This window comes from Dipodomys ordii, unplaced genomic scaffold, assembly GCF_000151885.1.
Source record: "Dipodomys ordii isolate 6190 unplaced genomic scaffold, Dord_2.0 Scaffold19, whole genome shotgun sequence".
NCBI classification, from domain to species: Eukaryota; Metazoa; Chordata; class Mammalia; order Rodentia; family Heteromyidae; genus Dipodomys; species Dipodomys ordii.
The window spans coordinates 7,777,814-7,797,593 of NW_012267235.1; the positions used below are offsets into that span (position 1 = coordinate 7,777,814).

At 39.6% G+C, this 19,780-nt stretch overlaps 1 protein-coding gene across 1 annotated transcript in view; it reads left to right on the top strand.

The window, feature by feature from the left end:
- Window positions 1-2,336: 2,336 nt before the first annotated feature.
- The window catches only part of Map2k4 (mitogen-activated protein kinase kinase 4), a 63,943-nt gene continuing 46,499 nt past the window's right edge, over window positions 2,337-19,780 (top strand). Inside the window, exons 1-2 of the mRNA XM_013013106.1 lie at window positions 2,337-2,364; window positions 3,923-4,025. Coding sequence (XP_012868560.1) covers window positions 2,337-2,364; window positions 3,923-4,025 — 131 coding nt within the window. The remainder of the gene's footprint in view (window positions 2,365-3,922; window positions 4,026-19,780) is intronic.

Genomic DNA, 19,780 nt, shown 5'->3' on the forward strand with positions numbered 1-19,780 from the left:
AAGGAAGGAGCGATTTTGGTGTTTTCTTCACATGGATTTCACACTGGTTCTATCTTTGTTCCACCTTTGATCAATTAATCATTAATCAATTTTCTCCATATGAAGAAACAATGAATGGTTTTTAACGTGTGATCTCAAGACAGTTCGTGCTCAGTGCATGATGTAGGGAGTTTAGTGGTGTTGAGCTTATTAAAATATATGATTTTGGGCTGGGAAGGTGGCTCAGTGGTAGAGCGCTCGCCTTGCATGCTTGAGGCCCTGGGTTCGATTCCTCAGCACCACATAAGCAGAAAAAAAAAGCCGGAAGTGGCACTGTGGCTCAAGTGGTAGAGTGCTAGCCTTGAGCTGAAGAGCTGAGGGACAGTACCCAGGCCCAGAGTTCAGGCCCCACGACTGGACCCCCCCAAAAAAATATGATTTCAAAAATATTCAGCTTAATTGTCCTTGCTAACACTCTGCTTGGTATATGAACACTCATGAGTTTTAATAACTGGTCTCTAGGAGCCCCTCTTTAGCCCACTAGAATGTATTCAAATGTTCATGTATATTCCATGTGCAGAATACCTTCACGTTATCTTAGCATCTCACAAGATTTGAAGTTATTTTGGTATTAGAGATTGAACTTGGATCCTTGCTTTAGCTAGGCAAGCATGCGGCCACTTGAACTTTTACATTTAGTTGGTTTTTAAATAGGATATTATTACATCCTGCCTCATCTGGTCTTGGATGACAATCCTTCTGCTTTTTCCTCCAAGTAGCTGGGATTGCAACCAGGTACTGCCATGCCTGGTTCAATGTTTTATCTCATTTTATCATCAAATCAGATCTAACCCCGCTTAAATATTATCAATTCCCAAATATTTTCTTAGGTAGGGCTGAGACTCAGCATTTGGTGCCTTCTGCACTGTACTTTTACTCCATTTATAGACCTAGAAACTGAAAGGCCTCCTTGCTTCTAAAATATAGTGGTGGCATTGGCATTGGGCAACAGACATTCCAATTCAAAGAGGGAGAAAGCAGAAGGACTCAGGAGTCTTAAGCAATTTTAGAATCTAGTACAGCAAGTTACATTATGTTCAGGGTCTGGGAATAATTCACTGCCTTTGAGTATTACAAAGACACATTTCTAAGAAGCAAAAGGGCTTACTCAGTACGGTTGTTTGTTTTTTGTGTGTGTGTGTTTGTTTCTCAAGTTTGTCTGCCCAGGCTTCTAACTGTGATCTGCAGATTTCAGCTTGAGTAGCTACGATTACAGGTGTGAGCACTGGCTCCTGGCTCTGTACTGTGTGTGTGTGTGTGTGTGTGTGTTTGTGTGTATGTGTGTGTGTGTGTGTGTGTGTGTGTGTGTGTTAGTCCTGGGGCATGAACTCAGGGCTTGGGTGCTGTCCCTGAGCCTTTTTGCTCAAGGCTAGTGCTTTATCACTTGACCCACAGCTCTACTGCTGGCTAACCACTAAACAGTGGTTAATTGGAGATGAGTCTCATAAACTTTCCTGCCTGGACTGGCTTTGAACCACAATCCTCAGATCTCAGCCTCCTGAGTAACTAGTATTATGGGTATGAGCCATGGGCACCCATCTTTGTACTGTATGATTTATTTATTTATATATTTTTGTCTTTTTTTAAATTAAAAACTTATTGTAAAAGTGATGTACAGAGGGGTTATAGTTACATAGGTAAGTTCATTAGTACATTTTTTTTTGTCGGCCTTTTTTTTTTTTCTTTTGGTAAGTCATGGGGCTTGAACCCTGGGCCTAGGTGCTGTCCCTCAGCTCTTCAGCTCAAGGCGAGCGTTCTAGCCACTTCTGGTTTTCTGGTGGTTAATTGGAAATAAGAGTCTCACAGACTCTGCTGCCCGGGCTGGCTTTAAACTATGATCCTCAGATTACAGCCTCTTGAGTAGCTAAGATTACAGGCGTGAGCCACCGGTGCCTGGCTACATTTCTTTTTTCACCCTGTAATTTTTTTTCTTAATGTCTGTGTGTTTGGTGTTCCTGGAATTCCCATTGTGCTGTAGCACAGCCCATTCCTGAAAGCAGCAAGGTGGTCAGTGCTCTCTTGCTGTATGAAGTCCTTCACTCCAATATGCCCATCTCAGGTCTACGTTTTGAGCTGTTTAGTAAATCTTCTGAATCCATTGGGGCCAGAAAATGTTTGGATTTAAAGATTTCTTAAAAGTGGGTAGATATAGATGTAGTAAACTCTTTTGCAAGTGAATTCAGGCAAAATACCTTTCATATGAACATGAAACCAAGGTTTGTTGCAAATATTCTTGTCATTCTGTTATAATGTGTCCATTTAAATTGCAAAGAAATGATTCTGTGTGATGTATCAATATGGAAAGAAATGTAATGAATGATGAAAGTGAGTAAAAATGGTAGTTTGGGCCCAGAGACAGGGCTAGAGAAAGAATGCTTGCTTAAAGCTGGGTGCCCGTGGCTCATGCCTGTAATCTTAGTTACTCAGGAGGCTGAGATGTGAGAATTGTGGTTCAAAGCTAAGCTTAGGCAGGAAAGTCTGAATCTTATTTCCAGTAAACTACTAAAAAAGCTGGAAGTGGTGCTGTGGCTCAAATGGTAGAGTACTGGCTTTGAGCAAAAGATGTTCAGGAACAGTGCCCAGGCCCTGAGTTTAAGCCCCACAAACACAACTGGCATAAAAAAATTAAAGAAGGTATCTGCTTAGCATTCACAGGTTTTAGGTTCCAGCCCCAGCACTGCAAACAAAAATAGAATCACAGGAAATAAAAACTGTGTTAGGGACTCACTTAAATTTTAGAGAAAGAAATACATCTTATCTACTTATAGGGAAAGAAGGTATCAACAGAAAGGAATAACCTTGAAGGTGGTAAGTGGATTGATAAGTCTGTACTTAAAAATTATGAAATGGTAACACCTGTATAATACCTATATAATAAAAATAAAATTATATTTTATAAACCATATATTATGTGGGCAGGTATCTGTAAAGTTTTATTTTTAAATATATTTTTGCTTTTTCTTCTTTGAAATTCCTGTTTTTTGTATAGCAGACATGTTTTATTCATGTGTTTAAAAAAATGGTTACTATCTCTCACCCCAGTGAAGCTTCCTTAAGGAGATAATTCTGTTGAGTACTTATGATAATAGCATGGAATAGACTGTACCATAAGTTTTTAAATATATATATATATATATATTATTGTAAAGATACTGTACAGAGGGGTTACAGTTACATGAGTAATGTAATGAGTGTGTTTCCTATCCAGCATTGTTACCCCTCTTTTGTTTTTCCCCTTCCATCCCTTCTCTTCCTACCTTCCCAACTCTTCCCCTTTCCTCAAGTTGTAAAGTTTGTTTTCCATATAGTGTCTTGTACATCTCCTTGTTACAATGGGTCAACCTGTATCCTTGTTTCAGCGTTTTGTTATTTCCCTTTCCCTTCTCAAATTAGAAAAATGTATATACAAGATGCAGTGTGCCATGATGTTTTTAGACCATTATGGTTGTAGAATATTATCTTTCATTCAGGTGTGAAGTAATATTGTTCTTGAGGGGAAATTTTTTTTATTAGTCGACAGGCATTATAAGGCTGAGCAAGTGGTGATATTTAAACTTTTTTTTCTTTTGCAATATCTGCTGAGATAAATGACTCTTGGAGTGACTGGTATGTTTTTTTTTTTTCAATTGTGTCACAGCCTCAAACAAAGTGGACAGGGGTACTGAGCATCTTTATGTCCTGGACTGTTGTATTAGTAATAGCTATAGAGCATTTTTATCTGCTTTTTGGCAATTCTGAGTAATTCATTTTTACCTTTCAAAATGTTGTCCAGCAACTGTTTGTACAAACAGGTTTTTCTGCCTTTCTGTTTGAATTTCTTATGCCCTTATAAGACCTGTTTTAGGGTACTTGAAGCTTTTACTTTTTATTTGTTATTTCTCAGGTAAACGCAAAGCACTGAAGTTGAATTTTGCAAATCCACCGGTCAAGTCTACAGCCAGGTTTACTCTGAATCCCAACACAACAGGAGTCCAAAATCCACACATGTGAGTATTTTTCTGTGACCAAATCCAACGCCCAAGTCACATAAAGGGTTTAACATGATGATGTTTCATGCATTTTCCTAAACCCAATGTTTGTTATTTCTGTTTTCTTACGATTTAGAAATGTTATCATGGGAACTTAATTAGAAAATTATTGGTTCTCCATTCTTGAATCGATAAACACAGTTTTCCCTTTTAAAAGTTTCCTTGTGGAACAAAAAGCCAGAGACAGATACATTTGTATGGTTTGAATATCTCTTACTAGACTTCCTGCAAATATCACTTATCCTTTTCCTCCTGGATTGCCACTTAAATGGCAAGTTGTATTTTGCAGATTAAATGTCCTCTCTCCACAAATCCTCATTGCTTACTTGTTGACAAAATAGATTCCATTCTGAAAAAACTCAGTTCCTCTAAGATTACCATGTCATAGGACATTGAAAGTTGTGTCCATGTGAGTGTACAGGTGTCAGTGACCTTTTTTAAAAAAATTGTATAATGAATGTTTTAATTAAAGAATAGAAATGATATCGTAGCATCTTACTGGAAATATCGTTAAAAATATGTTTGTGAATTTAAAGTAACTTCCTGGCAATGTTTTACCTAGACCTTCAATTTAAGTGAAGTGACATATTATATAATAATTGTCCCTTCCTCTAAACCTGTCATTATATTTATGCTCAGATTCATGGAAAGACTTTTTATCTAATCCTGGAACTGTAAAGCAAGCAGTGAACGGTATGTGTTAATGAGCATAGGCAAATCCAGGCACTGTGGTGCACAGCTGTAATCCCAGCTACCGCAGACAAAGAAGTAGGAAGATTGTGGTTTGATGCTAGTCACTGGGTGAAACCACGAGACCCTATCTGTAAAGAATCTATAGGCAAGGCTGGGTTATGGTCCAAGTGATAAAGCACTTTCCTAGAGGCTTGAGCTTGTCAATTGTGGGTACGTCCATAAGGCAAAAACAAAAACTAAAAACCAAAAACTATCACAGAATAATTGTTTTGAATAATTTCTCAGCAGTTTGGATGTAAACCTTACTAGACTTGAAATGTACTTAGTTTTCTCAGAGACACATTTATTGTCATTTTCTTTTCATTTAAAAAGGTCAGTATATATTTTACTTGCAAAGAGTAATAAGTTGGCTGATGGTGCAGTGTACTTTGACACGAATGCCTGAGTATAAATACTTCGTTATTTTTGACACTCTCCTGGGCTAGAAGGGAGGAGTGTGCATGTGTGAGTATATACTCCCGCTTTGACCTGTGAATTTAGAATGAAAACCACATTAAATGAGCACTGCAGTAAGTTTATTTCACTAGGACTGCAGCTACTGCAGAAAAAGAGATTAGAAGATTGTGGCTCAATGCAGGCCCCTGGGCAAAACCTTGAGACCCTATCGGTAAAGAAACTAAAAGCAGAAGAACTTGTTCTGGTGTAGAACCATTCTAGAATAGAATGGTGTTCATTAGTCTGTTTCTCTATAGAAACCGAACATTATCCTGTCTCTGAAACATCTGTATTGATCAAGAAACCTTATATTTTTCAGTTGGTTATAACAGAACCCAAGCAACAAGAAAATGCTCTCCCAAAAAACCTTTCATTGTTCATTTCCTAGAATTCTTCATGAAAGCTTATATGAAACTTACTTCTTCAACAGTTTAATCCTGTTACCATGGTTACTGGCCAAGCGTGTATTTGAAGCCTGACAGAAAAGGCTTATGTAGTAATCATCAAGATGATCCAATCTTTCTCTTTTAAAAGCCCGTTAGTAATGAATCACCAAAATTCTTAGGTCTCTCTTTGTTTATTAATATTGTTGCTATATTCTGGTGACAATACTGGGGCTTGAACTTAGGACCTGGGAGCTCTTGCTTAGTTAGCATTTTTGGTCAAGGGTACACCTCTGTTTCCTTCTTTTTGGTGCTTAATTGAGGATAAAAGTCTCCTGGACCTTCTTGCCCATGCTGGCTTGGAATCTTGATCCTCAGATCTGTCTCCTGAGTAGCTAGGATTGTGTGAGCCACTGGTGCCCAGCTTTAAATCTCTCTGAAAAGCTGTTATGACCAGGGGAATGCTACTAACTTAAATTTAGAACTGGAACAACATTTACATATTTGAAAACATTCTTTTCTCCGCAGATGCTTCATTTATGGAAAATTCATAGACAAAAATCCCTTTTTTATATATTTTAAACAAGTAAATAGGCTGAAAACAACCCCTTTTTATTTTAAAAATTGAACGGATTTGGTTTTAAGTCTTACTCTTTTAACTAGTGCTTAATAATAAGTCTGTAACCAGCTCTCAGTGGTCCATTCTGTCTCTTAACAAGTGTAGAAGTTTGAGGCTATTACCAGAACTGGTGATGTTCCAGGGAGGAGGTCTCCCAGAAGGAGGAGGCCTCTGCCTGCCTCTCTTCCATATTCATGCTCAGTTCCAGAGCACAAAATTGTTTGAGTTGCACAGACAAGGTCACATAGAAAGAGCTGCTCTCCCCTTCTGCCTTTTTAAAAAAATTCTTTTTAACTAAATGTTGCAACTTATTGGGGGGAGTTTAAGACTGACAACCAAAAAAAAAATAGTGTCAGTGTGCTTTTAGTCAAGCTATGCATTAACACAATATTTATCTCTTATTCCTGGCTGCTGTTTTCCCATGTCTCATTTTCCCTGATGTCCCCTGCCTTAGGAGGACATGTGGTCAAGAATTCAATGTATCTCTTCCAGAATTAAGAAAAGTGAGGGAAGGGCTGCCCGGGGAGGGAGGGCTGGGTGAGAATGGTGAAGGGGGTAACATTGATCAAGGTGCCCTGTATTCCTAAACTGCTTTGCTAAATGACAACTGCTTGAAGACAGTTTAAAAAAAAAACCCATTAAAGCATGGGATTGAGAAAGATGAAAAAAAGATTTCAACCAAGAGTTTGTTGGATTTGTTGCTACACAGGTCTATATGGTCTGGATTAGAAGTAGGCCATTTACTGGAATTGATAGATAATTGTTTTATTTCCAAGGCCAGCGTGTCTCGACATCCCCAGGCTCTTCATAAGGTATCCTTTTGTTCTCTTCCTCTGTGATATGTACCAGAAGCACTAATAAAAAAAAAATCATTGTTGCTGTTTAGAAGTACTTTGCAACTTAGAATCCATGACTTGATTTTGTGAGAGCTTTGAAGTAAGATCTCTCTTGCTATTTATGTATGTTTTCCTCCTGAAATTTCCATGAGCTTTAGTAGGATTGTAAATGTAAACCCTCATGAATTTAAGACAGGAAAGAAGAATGAAGTTAAAATGTGTCCAGGAACTGCTTTCAGATCTAAATGGGCATTTGATACTCTCCTGAGTGCAGGATCCTTTGGAAGATTTAAAAAAGTAAAAATATAAAAAGCAAGAGTGCATCAGTAACTTCTGAGAACCAATAGTTCAAATGAAATGCCAAGGAATGACAGTTGAAGAAGTACAGCATAAGGCAATGCAGACAGAAATGTCAAGTGAGACACGGGCAGGGGAGGTTAGATCTATTACTTAGTGAAAAATTTCACAGAGTAGCAAGGTTTGAATTGGACTTTGAAAGATCAAGAAGGATAGGGGAAGAGAAGCGGAATGGCATTTTGATGAATTTGGAGAGCCATTTATGTAGATCTGTTTAATTGTGGCAGGATATTGCTTACAGATTGCCTTGTACCTCTTGTTGGAAGCTTTTAGCACTATTTTTGTATTATTGGTGTTCTATAATTGTATGAGAATATACGTAGGTGTGGACCCATGTCTCTGGGTAGCAGAGGGGCCATTTTATTTTATCTTAAATTAAAAAAAATGGTACTGGTATTTGAACTGTACCTCCAACATAGCTGATTGTTATAGGCTTGTATCACCACACTGGGCTTGTTGGTTGAGATAGAGATCTTGCCTAACTAGACTTAAACTGTGATCCTCCTGCTGTCGGTAGGATTATCAAATAAAGACTTAGTTTAAAGATTCATGTATCTGTTTTTAGCTTTCCTTTTGCTGTCTTCCTTCATGTTGTTCTAGGCAACTAATGCAAGTGAAATCAGAACACAGGTGTTTTGTTCCAAGCTCACTGAATGGAATGTCTTCAAGGACCATCCTGTTGTAGTACATGTCAGAATCTCCTTTCTTTCTGAAGAGTGAATAATAGTTTACTGTATATGCATGCACAATTTTCTTTATCCATTCAACTGTTGGTGGCCACGTGGGTTGTTTCTAGCTTCTGCCTGCAACAGATAATGCTGCTTGTGTGTATAATCTATTAAAGCTTTTTATTATACGTGTGAAAGCTGTAGTTCACTGATAATTCAATATTGTCCATTCAGCAGTCTGTCTATACTTTTGCTCTTAACTGGAGTGGGTGCTCTTTAGGACTTCTTCACAATTTGTGAATACCTGGTTTTGATTCTTTGTTTCTGCCACTTCATGTTTTCTTTGTCCTCCTGTCCTTCTCCCCAACATTTTTGTTTTATGTGCTGGTCATGAGGCTTGAACTTGGGGCCTCGGCACTGCCCCCTGAGTTTCTGTGCTCAAGGCTAGTGCTCTACCACTCGAGGGACAGCTCCACTTCCTGCTTTTTGGTGATTAATTGGAGGTAAGAGTCTCACGGACTTGCCTGCCTGGCCTGGCTTTGAGCTGCAATCTTCTGATCTCAGCCTCCTGAGTAGCTAGGATTACAGGCTTAAGCTACCAGTGCTCAGCTTCTCCCCAACTTTCTACCTTGGTTTGGTAGAGTATACTTTCTAAGTCTTCCTGAGAAGAGTTCTGTCTTAATAAAGAAATTTTTTGGGTCTTTGAATGTTGGAAAAATGTCTTTATCCAACTAATTTTTGAAATAAGTTAGCACTTTTTTTTTTTGGCTATGGGGCTTGAACTCAGAGCCTGGGTGCTGTCCTTGAGCTCCTTTATTGAAGGTTATTGCTCTACCACTTTCAGCTATAGCTCGACTTCTGATTTTCTGGTGGTCAATTGGAGATAAAAGTCTCATGGCCTTCCCTGCCTGGGTTGACTTCAAACCATAATCTGCAGATCTCAGCCTTCTGAGTAGCATGAGCCACCAGTGCCTGGCAGGTTAGTACTTTAATTGGCTATTGGATTCTGGAGTAGATTTTTTTCCTTCAAAATATTGAAGGTATTACTCCATTTCTTGTCTTCTAGGGTTGCTGTAGAAAGTCATATAAGACTATCATTTCTTCTTCTTCTCTTCCTCCTCTTCCTCCTCCTCCTCCTCTTCCTCCTCCTCCTCCTCCTCCTCCTCCTCCTCCTTCTTCTTCTTTTGCCAATCCTGGGGCTTGAACTCAGGGCTCTACCACTTGAGCCACAGTGCCACTTCTGGCTTTTTCTGTTTATATGATACCAAGGAATCAAACCTGGGGCTTCATGCGTTCTAGGCAAACACTCTACTACTAAGCCACATTCCCAGTTCCATGACTATCATTCCTAAACCTTGGTGACTTCACTATTATCTTTGTGGTGTTTGGTCTTTTTTTTCCCCACAGAAACAGAAGTCTCATTCTCTTCTTTCCCCTTTATTCTTTTTATTTGGCCCTTAATGGTCTGTTTCCATTTAGAAACCATTGCCTTTACCTAGGCACTGGAGGTAATGGCTCATGCTTGTAATTATAGCTTCCCAGGAGACTGATAACTGAAGGATTGAGGTTTGAGTCCAGCCTGGGCAGAAAAATTTCAAGAGATTCATCTCCAATTACCCAGCACAGAGCAGGTCTGAAGTTATGGCTCAAGTGGTAGAGTCTGTGTCTAGATGTATGCAAGAAAGCTGAGGGATAGGTCTGGAGTTTAAGTCCTAGTGCATGCACGCGTGTGCGTGCACACACATACACGGCTTCTTTTGTTTCATTATTTAAGAGCAAGAGGAGAATAAACACATGCATATCTAGTAATCTCTTCATTGAGTGGGTTTGAAAATTAAACTCCTTGCCTGATACAGTGGCACCACCTGTAATCCTAGGTACTCAGAAGGTGGAGATTAGGGAGATCACAGTTCGAATGTAGCCTGTGCAGGAAGTTCGTGAGACTCCATTTCAGCCAATAGAAAGCAGGCCGTGATTGTCATCCCAGTTGTGCAGAAAGCACAAACAGGAGGACTGGGTCCAGACTAGCCTTTGCACAAGTGGGAGCCCTTATGCAAATAATAATGGAAGGAAAAAGCAGAACAGTCAGGGGACGTGGTTCAAATGGCTGAGTGCCTGCCTAGCAAGGGTTAAGCCCTGAGTTCAGATTCTTGCACTGCCAGTCCCTTCACCCAAAAAACCAGAAACGAAAACTTAGACTAAAGAAGGAATTACGTGCTCCTTTTTATCTATCATCTGAACATTTTTTTTTTCATTTTCTTTTGAGGGAATAGACTGAGGATTTAAGCTAACATCTTCCTAGGTATCCTAAGCAGGCCAGGAATTTGCTGGGTAAATTCATCTTGGGTGTCCTCAATTCATTGCACCCTCAGCTTCCTGAGTGCTGGGGTTATTATAGGCCTTCCCTGGGCCTATAATACGTGTGTTTTGATTCTGAAATTTTTCTTTTAAGGAAACGGGCATAAATTTGAGTGCATTTGAGGAAGAATTTACAGTTCTTAATAAATCAGAGAAAACAAAGTAATGATAACGTTTTGGTTATTTAAATTCCGCAGCAAGGAACTGGGTATAATCGTTAGAAGAATAACGAATAACACAAAGGAAGTATGTCAAGAAGGTGAATTTAACCTACAAATAATAGAAGAAAATAACAGAAATCAACTCAGTAGAAGATGGATGAATAGTGGTCAACCATTTTGAAAATTGTGCTTAGCAGATCAGTAAATAGCTGGGTGTGGTGGCACACATATGTCATCGCAGTACTCATAGGCTTCAGCAGGCTTGATTCTCGATGACATAGACATGACTACATGTTCTTTTTTGTTGCTATTGTTGGTCATGTGGCTTGAATTCTGGGCCTGGGCGCTGTCCCTCAACTCTTCAGCTCAAAGCTAGTGCTCTACCACTTGACCCACAGTGCCACTTGCTTGACTACCATGAGTTCAGCTACTATGACTGTAGAAGAGTATTTTGATAATTTTTCTCCTCTTGTTTCATTTCCCTTATTGTGATGTCTGAGGAAAAGCCAGGGTCAGATCTGATTATTTTAGGATGTTCTCTGGGATGTACCCAGGGCCTTGTGGATGCTATCAGTTACTCACTTTGCCATGCAGGTACACCCTGAGCTCCAGAGTGGAACTTGAAGAAGCATCTTTGAGCATTAATCTGGAGTGCTTGTGGCATCACAGGAGGTGTAGTGGATGCTCTAGAGAACTCAGACATTTGTGCCCTCATTGTGCTTTCAGAAGAATATGTATAAGCCTGGTATGGTGTCACATCCCTCTAGTCCCAGCTACTCAGAAAATTGAGGCTTGCTTGAGCCAGGTGATGGAGGTCAGCTTGGGCAACAGAGTGAGATGCTGTCTCAGAAACAAAACAAAACCATTTACTAGTCTCTCTTTCTTTGCCTCTTTCTGTTTCTCCTCCCTTCCCCCTTTTCTTTCCCTCTCCTTCCCTCCCTCCTTCCTTTCCTTCCATTCTTCCCTCTCCTTCCCTCTCTTTCCTCTCCTTCCCTCCCTCCCTCCCTTTCTTCCTTCCTTCCTTCTTTCTGAAAAGTATAAAGAAGAAAAACAAAATGGCTCATAATCTTATCATTCAGATAGTTCATAGTACCCTTCTAAAAATGAATAATACACTGGGTGCTGGTGGCTCATGCCTGTAATCCTAGCTACTCAGGAGGCTGAGATCTGAGGATCACGGTTCAAAGCCATCCCAGGCAGGAAAGTCCGTGAGACTCTTATCTCCAATTAACCACTAGGAAACCAGAAGTAGTGCTGTGGCTCAAGTGGTAGAGTGCTTGCCTTGAGCTGAAGAGCTGAGGGACAGCACCCAAGACCCAGAATTCAAGCCCTCCCCCAACAAAAAAAGAATAATACATACTTCAGGTAAGCGTACTCAATTGATGCTGAAAGTTAAAGAATAAGAAGCTTCTTGCTCTAGATAATTCTTTCCTAACATAAGCCTACTAATTAGTAGTACAACATGACCTTGCAGAAAAATGTTAGCAAAATTTATAATTTATGCAAATCCTTAAAAATAGCCACTCAAAAGTTCATTGTATACTACTTTGTAGCTTGATTTTCTTGTTAATACATCTAGAAGATATTTCAAACTTAGTACATTCCTTCTTTTCTTAGTTTGTTATATGACATTCTTTGCATTGCACTTTATGTTTAATTCCTTATCAGTAACTATTTAGATTATTTTCATTGTTTCAAAGAACAGCTTGTGTTGATTCAGTGTTGTTGTTTTTTTAATTTAAAAACATTTGCTCTTTTATTGGTTGGTAGTTATTATTGCCTTTCCCCTATCTTAGGATTGATAGAAATAGCTACTTTTTTTTGACCTTGATAGTGTGGGCATCTTAGGCTGGATAATGTCACTGTGGGACTGTCCTTTGCATGATCAGATCTTTAGCTATGTCTTTGGTCTTTACCTAGTAGATGCCAGTAGCATCTCCTAGCTGTAATAAACAGAATGTCTCCAGATACTGTTAAGGTGATCTTTGGGATGCAAAATTTCCCTGAGTTGAGGTCCTCTGGCACACAATGCAAGCTGGTTACTATCACCTTTTTTCCCCAGAGATTGAGGAGATACAGAAGTGAGTCAGATGTGAGAAGTCTTGGAGCTGGAATGGATGTAAAAAAAAAATGTGAGAGCGTGGTGAGTGGGTTTTGGGATATCATATAGCATCTGGGAAAACACTTTCTGAGCAGCCGATAGGTGTCAGAAACCAAATCAGCCTGGTAAACCTTTTGCTGTTCATTCAGGCAGTATTTGTTGACTGTTCCCCATGTGCAATTCCCTGTGGTATAGACATGGCTACTTCATGATCAGAGATGTTATTGGTACTTCATGTAACTTGGTGTTTAGAGATAGACTGTGTGTGTGTGTGTGTGTGTAAAACTATAACAATGCATATGCTATTGAAGGAAACGAGCCAGGTCCTTCCTTATCATAAGGGTGTTGAAAAAGTAGTCACTGAGGCTTGTAAGCCAGAGTGTATCTTAATTAGATTGGTAGAATGGAGTGTTGCAAGTGGAAGCAGTCACAGGCATTTGGAATTGCCAATGTGCTGAAGACTCAATTTCTCATGGAGTGGACAGGCAGCCAATTGGGATGGAGGATAATTAAAAGAGGAAGGAAAAGTGGATTCGGATCAAGAGTAGAGATAGCCTCAGGATGGGGAAATGGGCTACATAATGTAGGGCTTTCTAGATTCACAACCATGATGACTCATTGGGTGCCAATCTCAGTATTCAAGAACTTGAGACAGGAATATCACAAATTTGAGGCCTGCCAGGGTTGCATATTGAGACCTTGTCTCAAAAACCAAGCAAGAAGGCAAACAAACAGGCAACAACTCAACAGACAAATGCGGGGGATGTACTCGAGTGGTAGAGTGTTTGTCTAGCATTCCCAGGAGCTCAAAGAAATTTTAAAAAAGACAAAAGACATTTGCAGTGTTTGGAAACAAGGTTTAAGAAAGAAATATGTGTGCGTACACTCAAACACATAAAAACGTATGGCTTTTTGGCGATTAATTGGAGGTAAGAATCTCGTGGACTTTCCCGTTGAAAAGACTTCAGAAGGCTGAGAGCCTCAGATCTCACATCCTCAGATCTCAGCCTCTCCCAAGTAGCATGTTCCCTAAAAGCTGATATTCTCTATCAGCCATACTCCCTGTTTACCTTCACAGTAGATTTTGGGTTCTGCTTCAAGTAGGAAAAGTTAGGAAAGCTGCCTCAAACCAACATGAGATCAAGATGCATTGTACTCATCAATTGAATTGTTCCCTGAAATCCCTTTGTACAGCTACTTTGACAAGAAATGTACTTTTTTAAAAAAAACATATTTTTATTGTAAAGATACTGTACTGAGGGGTTACAGTTACATGAGTAAGGTAATGAGTACATTTCCTGTAGAGCATTGTTACCCCCCTCCTTTGGTTTTTTCCCCTACCATCCCATCCCTCCCTACCTTCCCAACTCCTCCCTTCCCCCCCAAAGTTGTAAAGTTCATTTCAACATAGTGTCTTGTACATCTCATTGTTACAATGGGTCAACCTGTATCCTTATTTAAGCATTTTGTTATTTGCCTTCCCCTCCCCAAATTAGAAAAATAGGTATAAACATACAGGGCATTGGAATCAAATACACTGAAAACGGGGGTTATACCATGTGGAGAAAATATACAAGGGAAACAAAAAAAATCACATAATACATTATAAGTACATTAGAAACAACAGCAACAAAGATAAAACCTCTTGTGTCCCTATCTTGGGGTTCATTTTGTTTAGCATCATCTTATGTGGTTATTTGTACATAGCCTTTGGCCTTTACTGCTTGTCCTAGACATATACTAGTTATTGCAGATAAGAGAAACCATGGGACCTATGTTTCTTTCATCTGGCTTACATCACTGAATATGATTTTTTCTAAGTCTTTCTATTTCCTAACAAATGGGGCAGTATCATTCTTTCTGATGGAGGCATAGAATTCCATTATGTGTCACATAAGAAATGACCTATCAATCCCACTTTTGGGCATTTACCCAAATGATCACAAACAAGACCATACTAAAGCTACCAGCACAATTATGTTTATTGCAGCATTATTTACTATAGCTAAGACATGGAACCAACCCAGATGCCCCTCAGTAGATGAAGGGATCAAGATAATGTGGAATATATACACAATGGAATTCTATGCCTCCATCAGAAAGAATGGCACTGCCCCATTTGTTAGGAAATGGGAAGACTTGAAGAAAATTATATTAAGTGAAATAAGCCAGGCCCAAAGAAATATAGGTCCCATGGTTTCCCTTATTTGCAATAACTAGTATATGTCTGGGACAAGCAGAAAAGCTCAGATAAGATGATATTAAGCAAAATGAACCCGAAGATAGGGACACAAGTGGTTTTTTCTTTCTTACTATTGTTTCTAACGTATTTATAAAGTACCATGTGATTGTTTTGTTGCTTTGTATGTCCCTCCCCCATGGCATAACCCCTGTTTTCACTGTATTTGTTGTTGGTATAATTTGGGGATGAGAAGGGACAAAAAATGTTTAAGTAGGGATACAGATTTACCCATTGCAACAATGAGATGTACAAGACACTATGTCGAAAAATGTAGTTGGGGTGGGGGAGTAGGGGGGTGGGAGGTGTAATTGAGGAGGTGGGAGGGACGGGATGGTAAGGGGAAACAAAAGAGGAGGCAACAGTGCTGGATAAGAAATGTACCTTGCTCATGTAACTGTAACCCCTCTGTATATCACCTTGACAATTAAAAAATAAATAAATATGAACCACCAGAAAAAAAAGACCTTTTTTTTCTGTCTGGGTCCCAATGTCCACCTTGTGTTAAAATTCTTCCTCTCCCACCCACCCTCTAAGAAATCAGAGTTCTCAGCTGATTCTACCAGCAAAGCAGCCATAGCCATGTTCTCAGAGCATCAGACATAGCAAACCTTAACCCTTTTCCACCTGCTCTGAAGTAATGCTGAGTTCTGTAACATTCTCGGTTTCTCCCTATCTTTCAAGTGCCAATTATTCTTGCCCTGTACTGTTTCTAAATGTTACACTTCTCTAGGGCTCAGCCTTGTATCTGCCTTCATATAAAAACACACTGTCATTCTCTGGTCTTATTACTGATACATTGACAACTCACATTATTTTATTTATTTATTTATTTATTTATTTGGGCCGGTTGTGGGGCCTGAACTCTAGGCCTGGGCGCTGTCCCTCAGCTCTTCAGCTCAAGGCTAGCGCGCTACCTCTTGAGCCACAGCGCCACTCCTGGCTTTTTTTCTTTTTGTTTATGTGGTGCTGAGGAATCGAACCCAGGGCCTCATGCATGCAAGGCAAGCGCTCTACCACTGAGCCACCTTCCCAGCCCTCACATTATTTTAATCTCCAGTTTCTACTCCCTCCTCAACCATCACTCAGACACTGCAACATCAGGGCAAGATGTGTGTGTATATGCCACCTGACATCATCTCAGTGGGCTTGTCCATGGACATCTCAAGCTTAACATGTCTAAAATCCATTCCTTGCCCCCTTCCAGATTCCTTGTCTCTAGATGCTCCGCATCAGCAGTCTTCATCCTAGCCATGGCCAGAAAACCCATTCATTTAAAACAACCTCTAGCATTCATGATGGATGCTTCCCCTCTTCACGACCCACATCCAGTTTCTCTGACTTCAGTGTCATCAGTTTAATTTCACTGTGATCCATCAAGTGCCAGCTCCTGAATTCCATTCTTGCCTCTTCCTAATCTCTGTTGATCCCATCAGATAGTGCTGCTCACCTATTTATAGCCTGTCTATAGCTCCCCACTGCATTATGCTTGTTATCCCAATTATTATTTTCTTTATACTCTTTTTCAGTTTAGACAGGATCTCGCAGAAGGATCAAGCTGGTCTGAGATTCTTGATCCTGTGTTAGCCTCCATAGTGCCGGGCTTACAGGCCTGTCCCACCTTGCCTCTGTGATATTATCTGAAAATAATATGAAAATGTGAGCATTTCTATTTGGAGTTTGGAGCTGTTCTTCTGGACATCTTTGTTTTTCATTTTTTACTTTTTGCTTCCTGTGAGTTTGAGGCAAAGATGCTCATTTTCTGAGTAGTGCTAGGAAGCAGGCAGTTTCCATGGTAACCGATAGGCAGCATTTACTGTGGAAATTTCCGGAATTAACAGAGCTGCATTGCAGAAGGATGCATAAAGCAGTATTTATCTAGAGATCCTTGGACGCAGAAGAGCACTTGCCGTGTTTTGAAGGGTATGTGTTGTGTTTTTTTTTCTTCCTCTCTGAGGAAGATTAGTGGTGTTATATATGTATGCTAAGGAGTAAAGGATTTTCGAGGTAGTTATTACATGCTGGCTTGATAAATCCAAGGTTGCTTAGAGGGAAAAGAAGAAATGATTTGTTAAGGAGGATGTGCTTGTTGCATAAATGAGAGGGACGAATGTGATAATAAAACACATCTAAAATTTGTCAGATAATACAGTGTTGTTATAATAGTGGCTTTTAGGCACAAGAAGACATTTACCAAGAGAAAAAAGTAGGCATTTGGTATGAGAAATTGAGTTTTCATGTCCAGGATGAAAAAATCTATGATGACCGTACTCTTAATACCTGTTGAAAGGTATGTAGATAGGAAAAATGTCCAAGGAGGTTTGCTGCTTTTTTATTGTGCTTACCTCAGTGATGAGAGAATTTGGGAAGGGCAGTTAGACCTTTGTCCTGTTCACTGTCATACTTGTTTTATGGGAGATGGTTAAGGAAAATTCCAAAATGCATTTTTGTGTTAATTTCTGGATCTTAAGCTGGCAGATTTGAGTAGATCATTGGGGGTTTCTTATACAGCGTCCTTATAAGCCCGAGAGAAATGAAAGATACAGGAAATAAATAGATATGATTTAAGTCACTTAAGTATGATAGGTATAGTTTAGATGCTTAGCCATTGTGGTATCTGTTCTGTCACGCAGTCAGCAAGCTATATAGCTCACAAGCTATATCTGGCCCATTTGTTTCTTGCCTGTAAAGTTTTATTGGACTTTAGCCATACTCATCAGGTTGTATGTTTGCAACAGTGATGTATTGCAATTTATTACAAAGTCTCTGGTGAAGCCTGAGATAACTCAGCCTCTGAATCCTTATAGAAAAAGTTAGGGACTCGTGGTTTAGGTTTACTGAATTACTCAAACAGACTTGGTGGCTCAAAGCCAACAGAAATTTGTTCTCTCACAGTTATTTTTCTCTCTCTCTCTCTCTCCCCCATTCCTAGGGCTTGAACTCAGGGCCTGGGCACAGTCCCTGAGCTTCTTTTGCTCAAGGCTAGCACACTACCGCTTGAGCCACACCACCACTTCTGGCTTTTTCTGTTTATGTGGTGCTGAGGAGTTGAACTCAGGGCTTTATGCCTGCTAGGCAAGCACTCTACCACTAAGCCACGTTCCCAAGCCTCTCACAGTTCTTGAGGCCAGAAATCTGAAGTCAAGGTGAAGATCCTTCCTTCCTTCCTCCTGCTCGTTCAAAGTCTGGCTGGAGGCTGAGTCACATGCCTATAAATGCTGCTTTCATCTGCAATTGGTCCTTTTCTCCAATCTTGATCTTCTTTCTCTCTCTCTCTCTTTTTTTTTTTTTTTGGCCTTAGAAGGATGGTTGTCTTATTTAGGGTTCATCTTAATCTAGGATGCTGCCATTTGTTCATTCAGATTGATTCACTGATTCATCATTCATTTCTTCATTCATTCTAGCTTACATTAGTTATACAAGGAAGCATCTCATTATTACATTTCCACCCATGATCCTAGCATGTTCCAGCCTATTTCATCCCCTCTGTCATTCTCCTCTCCCACGTCTCTTTCCCAAAACAATTTCAACAGGTTTCATAGTTGCTCAGTTTTCATAGTTGAAAACAGTGTGTTTCAACTGTATTCATCCCTTTTCAAACCATGTTTCAAAATTCTTCACTCTAAGTCGTTCTTGGACTTTTAATAATATTTGTAAAGAGTGCATTTGAGGTTCCATATGAATCTATATATTAAAGAATTGGGCTTAGGTTTCTTAAGCTACATTTTATGTTACGAATACCAGTTCTTGGTGAGCTTTCTTTGGAAACCTGTGAAGAATACACTCTGTAGGAGACTTGAATTACTGGGAAAGATGTTAACTCACTTCTCAAGGTGAGGACCATCTAGGCCTACTTAAAACTATAGAATGTGGTACCTATGATACATAAGAAGGTGGAAGAGGCAGTGCTAGACTATCTAGAGGAGGAAAAACAGTAAGATAGTCTTTGCAGATAGATGAAGACCAATGCCTGACCCTTTATATCCTTTTCTTCTTATCTCCATGTCTTTTCCAAGCTCTCATCCCTAAAAAACAGCAAGTAAGTTTAGAGTTTAAGTAGATTATGATAATAGAAAAAATACGATTCAAAAGACATAGGTGTAATAAATAAGCAGCAGAGTGTCTGTGTAGAATGTATACACCAGTGTACAGGTCTCAGACGTTGCTCCTTGGAGAGTCCTTCTGTCACTGTAAGAGTATATAAATAATTAACTGAGGCTGGAGATGTCAGTGACGTTTCCTTATATCACATAGGCTCATTTATAAAGCCATAGTAATGATAGTAATCTATGATGTCTGAATTCCCAGAAGATTGGTATAGCATATTTAGCTACAATTTTGAACTGTTTCAAAGTAATATTTGCACATAGTATCCAGCCAAATACTCACCCAGGGATTCTAGTGTGTGTATACTGGAAAACTTTTCTCATGCTGTAACTTGATAGCTTATGCCAATATTCTTACCTGTGCACTTTAAAATGAAAACTCTTGGCTAGGTGCCAGTGGCTCGCACCTGTGATCCTAGCTACTCAGCAGGCCGAGATCTTATGATTGCAATTCAAAGCCAGCCTGAGCAGGAAAGTCCCCATAAGGCTCTTATCTCCAATTAACCACTGAAAAACTGAAAATGGAGCTGTGGCTCAAAGTGGTAGAACACTCTCCTTGAGCAAAAGAACTGGGGGACAGTGCCCAGGCCCTGAGTTCAAACCCCACAACCAGTAAATAAAATAAAATGAAACATCTGGAACAGGCTTTATGAAATAATCATAGGCACTAGGTGAAAAATATTTAGAAGTAGATTTT